The sequence below is a fragment of the Carcharhinus amblyrhynchos genome, chromosome 13 (assembly GCF_965287045.1).
Source record: "Carcharhinus amblyrhynchos chromosome 13, sCarAmb.v2.hapA, whole genome shotgun sequence".
Lineage (NCBI taxonomy): Eukaryota > Metazoa > Chordata > Chondrichthyes > Carcharhiniformes > Carcharhinidae > Carcharhinus > Carcharhinus amblyrhynchos.
The window spans coordinates 50,479,383-50,492,938 of record NC_137336.1 but is presented as its reverse complement, the minus strand read 5'-3'; the positions used below and the strand labels follow the sequence as shown (position 1 = coordinate 50,492,938).

The following is a 13,556-nucleotide window of genomic DNA, read 5'->3' as shown; positions in this document are numbered from 1 at the left end:
AGTGTGATCCAGTGGATTGAGGGGGATCAGTACAGAGGCTACTTTGAGTGTGATCCAGTGGATTGAGGGGGATTGGTACAGAGACTGCTCTGAGTGTGATCCGGTGGATGGAGGGGAATCAGTTACAGAGACTGCTCTGAGTGTGATCCAGTGGATGGAGGGGAATCAGTTACAGAGACTGCTCTGAGTGTGATCCAGTGGATGGAGGGGAATCAGTTACAGAGACTGCTCTGAGTGTGATCCAGTGAGTTGAAGGAGATCAGTACAGATGCTGCAACCAAAAGAGAAAATGCTGGAAAATCTCAACACGTCTGGCAGCATCTGTAAAGAGAGGAAAGAGCTGACGTTTCGAGTGTGTTTCGTATAAAGGCTGCTCTGAAAGTGATCCTGTAGATTGAGAGGGATCAGTTTACTGGCTGCTCTGATTGGTTGAACCGCTGCCGGTTGGTGTCTAATCGTCACAAACGCTCCATTGTGATGTTGTTTGGTTGCCCGGGTGCCGGCCTGGTCCTGACTGAGTGTGATTGGCCGCCGCTGAGGGTGTGTTCCTCGCTCTGGAGTGGGGTTGGAGCTGGGTCAGAGTTCAGTGGCAGTGAAACTGGAGCTGAGTGTTACCCAGCTAAACTGAGAGAGAGAGAGATTCCCCTCGCCTTTAAATACACTCCAAGCTGCTCATTAAAAAAAAACTGTCGGCACAGGTTCCCTGCTGATCCAGTTTGGAACGACCTCTTTTGCGGATATACCTAGACTGTGTGCTACGGGTTGCAAATCATATTTGAAAAAGACATGTTACTGCAGACATGTTAGATTCAAAGGAACGCCTTTCAATATCGGTCTGACCTGATGATGACCAGAGTGGCATACTGGAAAATATAACGATATACGTAGAAATCCAAAAGAGAAAATGCTGTAAAATCTCAACAGGTCTGGCAGCATCTGTAAGGAGAGAAAAGAGCTGACGTTTCGAGTCCAGATGATCCTTTGTTAAAGAAATCCCTTAGAAATCCAAAGCAGATTGGGAAATATTCCGCAAGAAATCATTTAAATGTTTAACTCACCGATGCTTCAAGTAAAAGGTCTACACGATCTGTTAATCTCTTCGATAGCATTTTGACTATATACTGAAAGCTGACAAAAGTTAATTCAGTCAATATCGGTTAGAAATCGCTATCTTCTGCATTAACCTTTACTCATTGTCTTTACTTTCGGAATGAACTGTTTATCTTATTTTCCTGGCAGTTTTATTTATTCAACAATGAATCTATATGAGGGATACATATGTGGATAGGCGATGTTTCAGCAACAACTTGACACAAAATGCACAAATACAATGACATGATAAAATATTTATCTCCCCAAATCTGCTGAGACGTGAACTGGTTGCTACACCTGTTGGCCGATTTAAAACGTAAAGGGATGTAAAATGCAAATGTCAATGGCTTATTCACAAGAGGATCATGCACAGACACTGCAGACTGCATCGACATGAGCCACAAGGTTCAATAACATCTGCTGGACACATGTTGACCACTGCCAGACAAAAAGGGAAATGGCTTGGTGATATAACGGTCAGCTACTGTTTATCAAAAGCACATTGTTCATCTGGTCCAGTACTAATACGTGCTTGCATGTGCCTAGAATCGAAAGTATTTGTCTCAGATACGATATTAGAAACATTTACTGAGCTCCCACACACACAGAAGTGGCAGTAACTGCTCGTTGCAAGCCGGTTCTCAACAGTGTTAGTCACTGCTAATATTAAAAAATATACATTATTTTATATGTTCAAGAGGGCATGTGCCCAGACTGAAATGTATACAAATGTTTCCTTCATCCCAGCCACATGGCCAGCTTTGCAGATCTCTGAAGAATTCTTTCTGTCTGTTCTCTGAATGGAGCAGCTGTTGATGGATGAATGATGTAACTCCTGCCAGGAATTACTAGTGCCTTTCGCGTCTCTATGGTTTCAGCCTGGCGGCATTTACTACAAAGTACAGAACAAATGGGGTGGGACAGGATGCTCCCTTTTAGCATAGGCTTCAATGCACAAGACCATGTCGCATTTTTCCTTATGCATCTCTTTTCCTTAAATCTGGACCACTTTAGGATATTGCACTTACCGTGTACGAGCTACACACATACATGGCATCTCCCTTTTCCAGAGTAATATATGTATATATATGGTCATCACTTTCTCCATGCATTCGATCCAATGCAGTGGGAAAGCTGACCGCAGTATGCCACCTACAAGTGATCAGTTAAATAAATGAGCAAATTTCGGGAGATCACATACACACACTGCCGGCATTCTGCATTCATGCGGTGGAAGTTCGCACACACTCACGGCTAACAGTCAAGTTCTGCTACATTGCTGCGGCACCGCGTTACATCGACTGCAGAGATTCCGCTTTGGTTCCCCCGTCTCTCCGGCGCTGAGGGATGTATGTGTGGGTGTACGTGTGTGTCAATATCTATGTGCTTCTGTGTGAACTACTGGCGAATTCAGCAGCCCGACACCAGCGAGTTTAAACAGCCAGAAAGCAGGGCACCGAGAGGATTTTTTATATAATGGAGGGGTGGGACCAGTGAGAGAATGAAAAATGCACGGCCTGGGAAGCAGATTCAATTAGTCACCCTCAACAGCAAGGACACTTGACAAGGAAAAAGGGGGAAGAAATAGCAGACTTACTGGGAAAAGACTGGGGGGAGGGGGTGAGTGGGGCGAATTGAAGAATCCATAGGAGCTGGCAGAGGCTCGGTGGGCCGGATGGCCGCCTCCAGCGCTGGTATGGCTGTGGATGAGAAAGCTGGGCAAGGAGCCGCTTTAAGCAGCAAGGGTTCCCGTTCCAAAAGCCGTCAAACTCACATTAAGAAGGACAAAAGGGCGATGAGGGGGGTGGGGGGTGGAGGGAGGAGGGGAATTTACAGCGAGCAGTAACCTTCTTCCTGCTACAGGAAGCGAACTGGAACAATACTTCAACATGGGAACACGTGCCCCTGTTGTAAGGTTACAAACGTGTGCGGAAAGTTGACGGGATCTCTGAGCTCTCCCCCTTGCCCATGGTCCCAGGCTGGAATCGGCGGAGTCTTGGCCATGTGCCTCCCAGCCCCTGATTTGTCAAACTTGGGCATGGTTTCTGGGCGCCTGATTGGCCCGAGCCAATGACAACACCTGCTTCTTGCCTTCATTCAAGTGACAGAAACGCCAGGGGCTACGGTTCTGGTATATTTAGTCAACCCCCCTCTCTGCATTTCTGTTCAGATACCGTGCGCAACTGAAGCAAGCGAAGGCGCTGCTCAGTGTGTGCTCCCAGCCCAAAGCAAGCGCTCCTCCTTGCCCCAGCCTGTGGCTCCCTCCCTCTCCTCTCCTCCTCCCCCTTGCAGACAAAGCGCAGCTATGGACACGCTCATGTTAGCGGCTCTGCTGACCACCCTCCTCATTCTCACGCCGCCCGACCTGGTCCTCGGGACGGACGAGGCGGACTTGCCGGAAAACCACCACGAACGCGACAAACTGGCCAACCAGCAAAAAGCTCGCCTCTCCTTGCAGAACACAGGTATGTGTGAGTCGGAGGGAGGCTGCAAACTGTTCTCTCTTGCCGAGTTGGGAGGCAGATTTGCTTCTTGCCCTCCCCGCGTGGGTTCATACATGCAACTGGGGTGTCTACATCCAAACAGAGGGGGGTAAAAAATGACAAGTCGGTGGCCAAAGTGTTGAATGAGACGCATAGATATTGTGCAATTAAACCTGGAGCATTCACTTTCTTATTGGTGTTCGTGCGATTAGCTGAAGCGGGGGAACTGAAACTGGAATGAAATTGACTTGGGAAGCAATCGGATCAAATGAGAGGTGGTTTAAGAAAATGTGATGGGAATGCAAAGATTTCGGTGGCCGGCTTCGATACTTTTTTTTTACAAAAAGTAGCAATAAAAGTAATCCGGGATCAATTATTTATTCCTCCCATTTCTAATGCATTAAGGTCCGGCTGTGCAGCGCAGCGCGATCAGTTGCAAGGGATCATTGTCCCATGCTCGGATCGCATTGTAGCACATTGGGGAAGACTCCGTGTCGACAGCCACGCACACCTCGTTAGCATATTAACCCCTTGAGAACCTGCAGGGTGGTGACTTGCGTATATCTGCAACTGCGGGGGTGGGGTGGGGAGAGAGGAAGAGAAGAGCCCCCGGGGGCCCCCGACAAAAAGACACACACACACACAAAAGCAGCAAGCATCCGGCTGCAGCTGTGGATCTTTATAGGATAAAGTGGAAGGGAAACTTAACAGGATGAAGAGTGGGGGGGTGGGGTGGGAAGTGGTGGGGGGGGGGCGGTGGTTAGCTGCTGGTAACTGTGCTCAAGAGAGAGCCGGAGGCAGAGAGAAAGCGATGTTTATTAACCAGCAATACTTTCTCCCAAAGTGGCAACTCATAAGACATTGGGGGGGGCGGGCGGAAGGAGGGGCGAGGGCAAAGAGTGAAGATGAGTAGTACTCGTGGCTTGAAGATGTGGAGCCAGGCAGGTTTATACACAAAGGATTTTTTAAAAAAGGGGGGTCGATACGTTGATGAACTAGGGCGTTCCCAAAACTTTCCACCCGCTAACAAGGAAGGTTCAAATATCTAGAACCATGCACACGCGGCTGTTTTGGATTGAGATCAAAGGTCATTGTGACCCTCTGGCATTTGCAACTGAACCGAGGTGGGGGGGGGGACACTATTATTTGACGGAGGTAAATGAAAATGTTGAACTTGCATTTGCGTAGCTCCTTTCCTGGCCTTCCCTGAATGTAAGGTCCGTTAATAGTGTGTGAGTGCAGTCCCACGTGAGGTGCCAGATTTTCAATTGTTGCTCCCCTTTCATATGTGCTTCCAGCTGAAATACAGCACTGCCTGGTCAACACTGGCGATGTTGGATGTGGAGTTTTTGAGTGCTTTGAAAACAATTCCTGCGAAATCCATGGACCTCATGACATCTGCCTGGCCTTTCTGCACAACGCTGGGAAATTTGATGCCCAGGTAATAAATCAAAGAAACAGAACAATAAAGGACAACCTGTAATCCCCCTCCCCCGAAACACTTTAAGTATAAATTAATTCAGCTGTATTCTCACTACATTATTCCAAGTTATATTCCTACCAACAGTCTTGATAATATGGAAGTTACACTGAAGTGTATGGTTCCTAAATTAAGTTTTTTTTTAAAAAATTAAGGCAACTGCTTTTCACAACTATATTACCATTTATATTCTGTCCAGGGCAAGTCCTTTATTAAAGATACTCTGAAGTGTATGGCTCATGGATTGAGGATAAAATTCAGCTGCATCAGTCGGAAGTGCTCCACAATCCAGGAGATGGTGTCTCAACTACAGCAAGAGTGCTACCTCAAACATGACCTCTGCTCCATTGCAAAGGAGAACATCAATGTGGTTGTGGAGATGATTCACATTCGGCATCTGCTTTCCAAAGGGTAAGTAGTAAAGGGAGTTGCCTACAATTTTGCATACTCTGCAACATAGTCTGGGTTGCATCACATTGTACAGCCTTGTGTAAATATTTCTGGGCAAAATAGTACTATTCTGTGTATTCTGCTCAAGGACTGCACAGATAAGACAAACACACAATATTAGTGTGCTTTGAAAGGTCACGGGAAACACATTCAACTCAAGACAGTGTATGGTTGACACTTTTAACAAGATGTCCATTAATGCAGATTAATTTGTATACTTACACATTTCAAGTATAGGTCTAATTAAAAAGGGAAGTTATTTACCAGGTATACTTGTGGGATAAAATTAACCAATGGCAAGTTAACATTAGACATCAGCAGTGGGGAAGATGGTGGCATAGTGGTAAAAACACTAGGAAACTGTGGAGGGCATAGGTACAAATCCCACCACAGCAATTAATAAATACAGAATATAAAACTAGTCTCCATAATGGTGACCATGAACTTATCAATGATTGCTGACTAATGCCCTTTAGGGAAGGAAATCTGCATCCTTGCCTGGTCTCTCCTATGTGTGACTCCAGATCCACAGCAATGCAGTGTTCTCTGAAATGGCCTAAGAAGCTACTCAATTCAAAGGGAATTAGGGATGGGCAACAAACGCTGGCCTCATCAGTGATGAACACGTTCCATGTAAAAATACAAAATTAGTACAAGGATATTTACATTTAGAAAATTATTATTAATACCGAAGTAATCTTAGAAGTTTATTTAAAAATGGATTTCTGCCATAAATTGTTGTCACTGAAAATTGTGTTCTCATTTTCTCCACTGAAGTAAATAGAGTGAAATGAGAAGCTATAGAGAGTCCTGGAATTAATTTCTCTTGTTCTTATTTCATGTTTAAGAACTCTTAAGAAATAAAACTTGAAGTGACTTAAATTTATGAGGATATAATCAAGATTTTCCCCAGAATATTTGGAGTTATTCTGATATATTATTTATAATTTAACCAACCTTTGCAGATTAAAACATCTGCAGTACTTGGCTGGATATTTTGTTTAACATAATCCCTAAGTAAGAACTCCAAACCTTTAATCTATCTGTCAGTAGGCAATTGAATAAAAGTGAGGGATTATTTTGCAATTGCCATATGTGAAGTTAGATATGTAGGATTATGAAGGCAGTCTGTGAAGTAAAATAATCTGTGAGGTGTTGTACTTTAATTGGAAGTAGGTTTGTGAAATTTAGTTAACATTTTCTAAATTGAGTTCGCCATGTAATCAGATTGTGCAATACCAAAACATACATAACAGAAAATCCCAGTTATGATCCTCACTTAATGTCAAATCACCTGGTCACCATTTTGGATCCAACAATTAGTGCTTCAAACTCAAGAGAGATGTAAACCTCTCTCAACTCGTGATCACAACTGGAATGTGTGTGTTTGTATGGACATTTGTTAAGGATAGGATGGAACTTGGTTGTTAGCTTTAAATTGAGAAGCCATGGTGAAAAGCCAAGGCTCAAAGTATAAGAAATGACCAGTGCTTTTGTCACTTTGCGTTTTACGAAGTATAAAACAAAAATCAGGTAAAGCGATAAGTAGAATTTAGGTAATGCCCAAGTTTGTCAATTACAAGGGGGCACAGCTTCGAGGTCAAAGGGGGAAAGTTTAAGGGAGATGTGCAGGGGAAGGTTTTCACGCAGAGATTGGTGAGTGCTTGGAACACGCTGCCAGAGAAGGTGGTGGAAGCAGGTACATTAGCAACATTTAAGAGGCATGAATAGGGAATGAATAAAAGGATATGGACCAAGTAAGAGCAGAAGGTTTTTTTTTAGTTACAGCATCATGACCCACACAGGCTTGGAGGGCCAAGGGGCCAGCTCCTGTGCTGTACTTTTCTCTGCCTTTTTTCTCTTTGTTCTTATAGGTTGACTCTGCATCAACTGGTGACCATACCTTAGGTTGGCATGGTTCAGCACTGGGCAATGGTGTAAAATGGGTGGATATCAAATTGGCTTTCCAATTTGCAGCCCACCCAATTTCCCCTTTGCTAACATCTGTGGAAATCAAACAAAAATGAGACATGATATACAATGAGTGATTAACCTGTTTTACACCATCATCCAAAGTTGAAAGTAAAAAATTGAAGAGAAAATGGTTGAGAAGAATAGTTTCAAGTTTAGACTTTGGAAAGAATGAGTTTGTTTGGGACACTGTGCAGCAAATCTGGGTTTCAAGTCAGAAAGTTGGAGGAGGGGTGGGTGGAGGTTACAGTTCAGAAGGACGAAAACTATATAAGTAAACTGATGTCTTCAGCTTAGAGAGAATAGAAAGGGCAGTGGCTGAATAGAAAGAGGAAGAAAATAAAAATTATAGGGAAGGTTTGGAGGTCAAAGGTGAGAAAGACATTACTTATCAAACAAAAAATTATTTAATGAATCCTGTTCAGTAGTAAGAGAGGCATTTATAAAAGACCCTTGATTTATATATATAAGAATTGGAAATATATTTATACAGACCTCTAGAGTAAAAAAGAAGCACTTAATGTGAAAGAATTTGGAGCCAACTGTAGTAACAAAGGAAATGCAAGATTTCTAAATTGAGGTTAGAAGAGAGAGACAAAAAGTGTTGACATGAAGGCAAAATCAGGATAGAATCATGAATGGAAAGGATAATAATTGCCGGAAAAGCAAAATACCGCAAAAGCCGGAAGTCTTATTAAGAACAGAAAATGTTAAAAATACTCAACAGGCCTGACAGCATCTGTGACAAGCAATCCCATTGTTCCTCTCTCCACAGATGTGCCCTACAGGGAACTTTCACCATTTTCTGTTCTTATTGCTAATAATCATTCATTATACTTCTAAAGAAACTTTTCATGGATATTAAATTGACTGTGAGTGGGTCAAAAATTCTAGTCCAAAGAAACAAATTATAAAAAATGTGATTTAAATTGCTTCACTGGAGACATGAAGGAGATGAAAATACTGTGATTTATCATTGGTCTGCTGGAGAACTAAAGGTTGTGTACACTAAAGAAGTAGTTGAGGTAGAGTGGCAACATTAATGTAAGAATGGATAGGATTGGATTCTTGGAGGAATAATTGAGCCATTTATTTAAGAAAAGATTATGAGACTCTTTGCATGCAAATCCCCACCAACACTAACTATGTATCTTGACTAAGTTACTATGATGGATCCCCCAAGGACAAAACCTAGTGTAGTGATATTAATAGACAAATACTTTTCAACAGAGATGTTATCCTCATATTCCTTTAATTCATTCATGGCACATGGATTTCTCTGGCTAGGCCAGCATTTACTTACCAAGCCTAATTGCCCTTGAGAGGGGGGCGTTGAGTAACCTTCTTAAACACAACTGGTGGTTTGTGACATCATTTCAAGAGGGCAATTAAGAACTGACAAAATTACTGGAGGCTTGAGTCGTATATAGGTTGGGACATTCTTCAAGAACATTAGTGAATAAGGTGCATTTTTCAACAATCCAGTAGTGCTAGTGCTAGTGTTTTTTATTAACTTCCAGCTTTAATTTCATTACATTTAACATCCCAGCTCCTGTCTTCAGACCACCAGAACAGATCTCTAGATTAATTGTCTAGTAACATAGCCACTATTCTGTTTCCTCTCAAATATTGTTTGCACCTTCTACTTAAATACATTACACTGCATTAATGATTGTTTTGAAAATGTCGTTGTACTACTTTTAAAATTCAATAGAAACACATTTCTCGATCTAGATTAGATGCATATGCTTACAGCTGTAGAGGCATAGTGAATGGATGAAAACTGAAGATTTACCAACTCAGAAATACAATGTTGAATTTTGTTTAATTGAATATTTTAAAGTCTACAGTTAAATTAAAACGCAATCTCCTAAAATTCTCCATTTTGTATTATGAATAATATTTATATTTGACTATTGAATGTATACTCATAGATCATTGTATTTATTTTATTTTTCAAAAAAGGTCATACTTGGAATTTATAAAGGCACTGTTCCATTGTCATGAAGACGTTATGGAAGCTGTAAAGAAAAGTGTGCGATCCCGATTTGGACAGAACCTTGCATTTTTAAGACAGCTGTTGCAAGAGGATTCCTGCTCTTCTCGCAAGCAGGTTGATCAAGTCACCCCAACCACTGCCGCTCCTGACAAAAAACAAGGGGACAACCGTAAGGGCCACAAGGGTAGCACAGATATAAATTATCTTGAGATTGACAGGGAGAATGCTAGGAACCCTAAAGGAGAAAAGGAGAGAAGCGGAAAAGTTCACCCGAATGCTCATGCACGTGCCCGAGGTACTGGTCAGGCATCACGGCGAATAACCGAGGAACGTTCTCATACTGGCGATGCCATTGAGTTATCCGATATCAGAAGGTGAAAGAGCATTAGTCTTAAGGACTTTCCATGCACCCATTTCCTTATTATGGACATTCCAACACACATACCCTAAAATGGGATTTGTGTTACATGCAAAATATTCTGGGAATTGTAGTTCACCTCAGCAGTCAGCTTTCATATTTCACTTAAACTCAAAAAAACCTACAACTCCTAGAATGCAGTCCAACATATATCCCATAATCACTGTACTTGAAATTTAACATTATATCAATTATCTCACTCAACGAGCCACCTCAGCATGCATGAAAGTTTCCCTTTTTAATTTAAAAGCAAAATCAGAACATCTTTATTTCAGGACAAAATCTTTATTATTAGATATATCTTGGGTAATTTTGTACAGGGCAAAGCTTTTGTGAAGGTCTACATGTTCGTCTACTGATTACATTTATTCTATGTTGTAAATATTTAACATTACTATTTATTGTAGTTTCTGTATCAACAATATACCTGTTGGATAAGGTAAATTAAACTATTTCATTTTCTGTGTTGTACATATTCATATCACTAGTGAGTTTTCTTATGCAACATACTGTAATTTTATATCATTCTATAATTTTATTGGTAGTTGTTAATTCTTTATTTATTAAACACCTTATTCAAGTCTAACAAAAATTGCTTTTTTATTGATAGTTTTAATTAGAATATCATTAAATCATGTTGTTATTTGCTAACATATTGTTTTCTGCTAATTATTTAATGAAGTTATCCATCTGTCTTAGACACATGATCCTGGCAAAATCATACTAATGAATAGAAAATTAGAAAAAAAAATAAAATATATATTGTGTAGCATTCAATGAATTATTTCTTCTTGCCACCAAACTTTCATTATATGTATAAATGCACACATTGATTTTTCCCAACATACATTGCAAATTCATCTGATTAAAATATCCCGTCTGATCACAAATCTTTTCGAGATCTTGTTTTCCTTTTGTTTCGTTTTTAGTGCCTTTAGAGGCACTTTTTTACTTTCTACAGTCCAACATTTAATGTTAGTTTCCTACTGTCCTACCACAAATGATTGAAGAAAGATAATCACCTCTCAATGGGGTGGCACAGTGGTTAGCACTGCTTTCTCACAGAGCCAGGAACCCAGATTCAATTCCAGCCTCAGGCGACTGTGTCTGTATGGAGTTTGCATGTTCTCCCCGTGTATGTGTGGGTTTCTTCCTGCAGTCCAAAGACGTGCGGATTAGGTTGACCTGCCATGCAAAATTGCCCCTTAGTTGGGATTGTTATCGGTGCAAACTTAATGTGCAACAGCTGGCTCACAATGTTTGCATGCCTATCAACATGAAATATATATGAACCATCCAATAGGACAATCTTAAAATATGTGTTTTTACTTTCAATAGTGGTACCCATACTAAAACCTAGTAACAGTTGGATTTAACAGTAAAAATGTTATTTCACATTCAAATGAGCAAGATAATAGGTTTTGATGGTCTGATTAGATATGCATAACTAACTATCCAATGCAATGTTTAGATATGAAACTTGCTACACAATAATGTAGCTTAGTAGAAAAATGAAATCCATGTTATCAGTTGCTAATAATTGATATGGTGGCACAGTGGTTAGCACTGCTGCCTCTCAGTGCCAGGAACCTGAATTTGATTCCCAGCTTGGGTCACTGCCGGTGTGGAGTTTGCACATTCTACCTGTATCTGCGTGGGTTTTCTCCGGATTGTCCGGTTTCCTCCCACAGTCCAAAGATGTGCGGGTTGGGTGGATTGGCCATGCTAAATTGCCCTTGAGTGTAAGGGGGACTAACTAGGGTAAATGTATGAAGTTATGGGGATAGGATGTGGGTGGGATTGTGGTTTGTGCAGACCTGATGGGCCAAATGGCCTCCTGCACTGTAGGATTTTATGATTCTTTGATACTATCCAGCCTCTCAGAAAATAACAGCCTGTTTCTAGCCTTGTGCAGAATTAAACACATCTTGCTAGAAAATTCCACAAGATAATTTAGTTTGTTATTTTACAAGATGGCCTAAATGCGTTTTTTATGTTTCATTTCTGAAGCTAGCTATCTGACATGCCATTCAAAATGTAGATCAAGCTGGAACGTTCATTTCAAAACCTATAGAAAGGAAATCACTAAACTAGAAAGAGTGCAGAAAGGATTTACTAGGATGCTACTGGGACTTGATGGTTTGAGTTACAAGAAGAGGCTGGATAGACTGAGACTTTTTTCTCTAAAGCATAGGAGGCTTAGAAGTGATCTTATATATAAAATAATGAAGGGCATAAATAAGACATACAGTCGACATCTTTCTCCAAAGATAGAGGGGTCTAAAACTAGAGGGCTTAGGTTTAAGGTGAGGGGAGCGATACAAAGGAGTCTACAGAGGCAATTTTTTCACACAGAGTGGTAAGTGTCTGGAACAAGCTGCAAGAAGTAGTAGAAGTGGGAACAATTTTGTCTTTTAAAAAACACTGAGACAGTTACATAGGTGTTGAGGGATATGGGCCAACTGCAGGCAATTGGAAATAGCTTAGTGGTAAAATCTCAGCGGCATAGACAAGTTGGACTGAAAGACCTGTTTCCAAGCTATAAACCTGACTCCAAATAAATTAGAGGCTAATAGTCTATTAGCATAAGGTTAATTATCCTTAGAAAATTGTTAGAAATGCCTGCGTCCTAAACAAGTAAAATATGAAACACAAAGTCCTTAAAACAGGAACAACTTAATTCTCTCTCAGTTGAATAGAGTGCAGTCTGCTACCTCACATTTCTGTTTCACTACCTTTTAAGGCTCACCTGATGATGAATCATACAACATAATCCTTACTGCAGCCACAATCTAGCCACTGTCTCCAATCATTGTATTAGCCATACCATTTGATGGTGTGAGGATTACTTTATTGTATCTTGTTCTCAGGCTGTCATGCATGGCCATGTTTCGTTTCATTTGAAATATTCTCTGTATGCTTTGTATTCTTCCTGTTAAGGTTATTGCTGTTTAGAGAAAAATGTATAGTCATCCTGTCTTTGTGAACAATACATTGTAAAGAGAAAATAATAAATGCAGCATTGCAGTTGAAAGTTTTTCTGCATCTCAACTAGAACATAGGTATTTAAAAATGTTGTCCTGTTCTGGTGACTGTATAACTCAGAGCATTCCATGAAATCTAGTACTGCACTGCCAGAGTTAAATATTTCCAAAACTTAACACTTTTAAAGTTCTTTAATTGTCTCAGATTCCAAAAAAGAGTTTGCACTTGCGTACATTGTGACTATTCTTTCTTTCTGCAAGAAACAAAACTATCCTTATTTAAAGGTTATTTAACTGAATGGCATACTTTTAGGATATTGCATTTGCAAAAGAGGTAACCTTTAGACCACTAAAAGATCAAAGGAAGTATCTTCCTGTCAAAAACATTAATGCTGAAAAATGTTAATATCTTAATGATACCAACAATCAGAAATCAGAAGTAAATGATATATTGCAACAGCCTGAAACTAATGAATAAAGACAATTATGTACATAAAATAATGACTTACTGCTTACCTTCTCCTTTTTTCCTCATTTGACTGTCCTTTTTTTTTAACAACAATATTGTAAAAATTGATTAAAAATATAAAAAAGGACATTAAAGTAAATTTTGAGATTTTGCAACTCTTTAACAAAGGTTATTTCTGTGCCAAGACATCACTCTTCAGTCTATTGCTCC

The 13,556-nt window shown here is 40.5% G+C and overlaps 1 protein-coding gene across 1 annotated transcript; it reads left to right on the top strand.

The window, feature by feature from the left end:
* The first annotated feature begins 3,346 nt into the window (after window positions 1–3,346).
* stc2a (stanniocalcin 2a) lies at window positions 3,347–13,155 on the top strand. Its single transcript, XM_080201680.1, has 4 exons — window positions 3,347–3,557; window positions 4,874–5,016; window positions 5,255–5,466; window positions 9,442–13,155. The coding sequence occupies exons 1-4, from the start codon at window positions 3,398–3,400 to the stop codon at window positions 9,851–9,853; spliced, it is 927 nt and encodes a 308-aa protein (XP_080057806.1). The 5' UTR covers window positions 3,347–3,397; the 3' UTR covers window positions 9,854–13,155.
* Window positions 13,156–13,556: the final 401 nt, after the last annotated feature.

Bases quoted from the DNA above. Each gene is read 5' to 3' on its own strand.
- stc2a (XM_080201680.1), top strand. From the start codon at position 3,398: ATGGACACGCTCATGTTAGCGGCTCTGCTGACCACCCTCCTCATTCTC. The intron at 3,558-4,873 runs GTATGTGTGAGT...ATGTGCTTCCAG, and splicing joins CCTCTCCTTGCAGAACACAG to CTGAAATACAGCACTGCCTG. The intron at 5,017-5,254 runs GTAATAAATCAA...TATTCTGTCCAG, and splicing joins CTGGGAAATTTGATGCCCAG to GGCAAGTCCTTTATTAAAGA.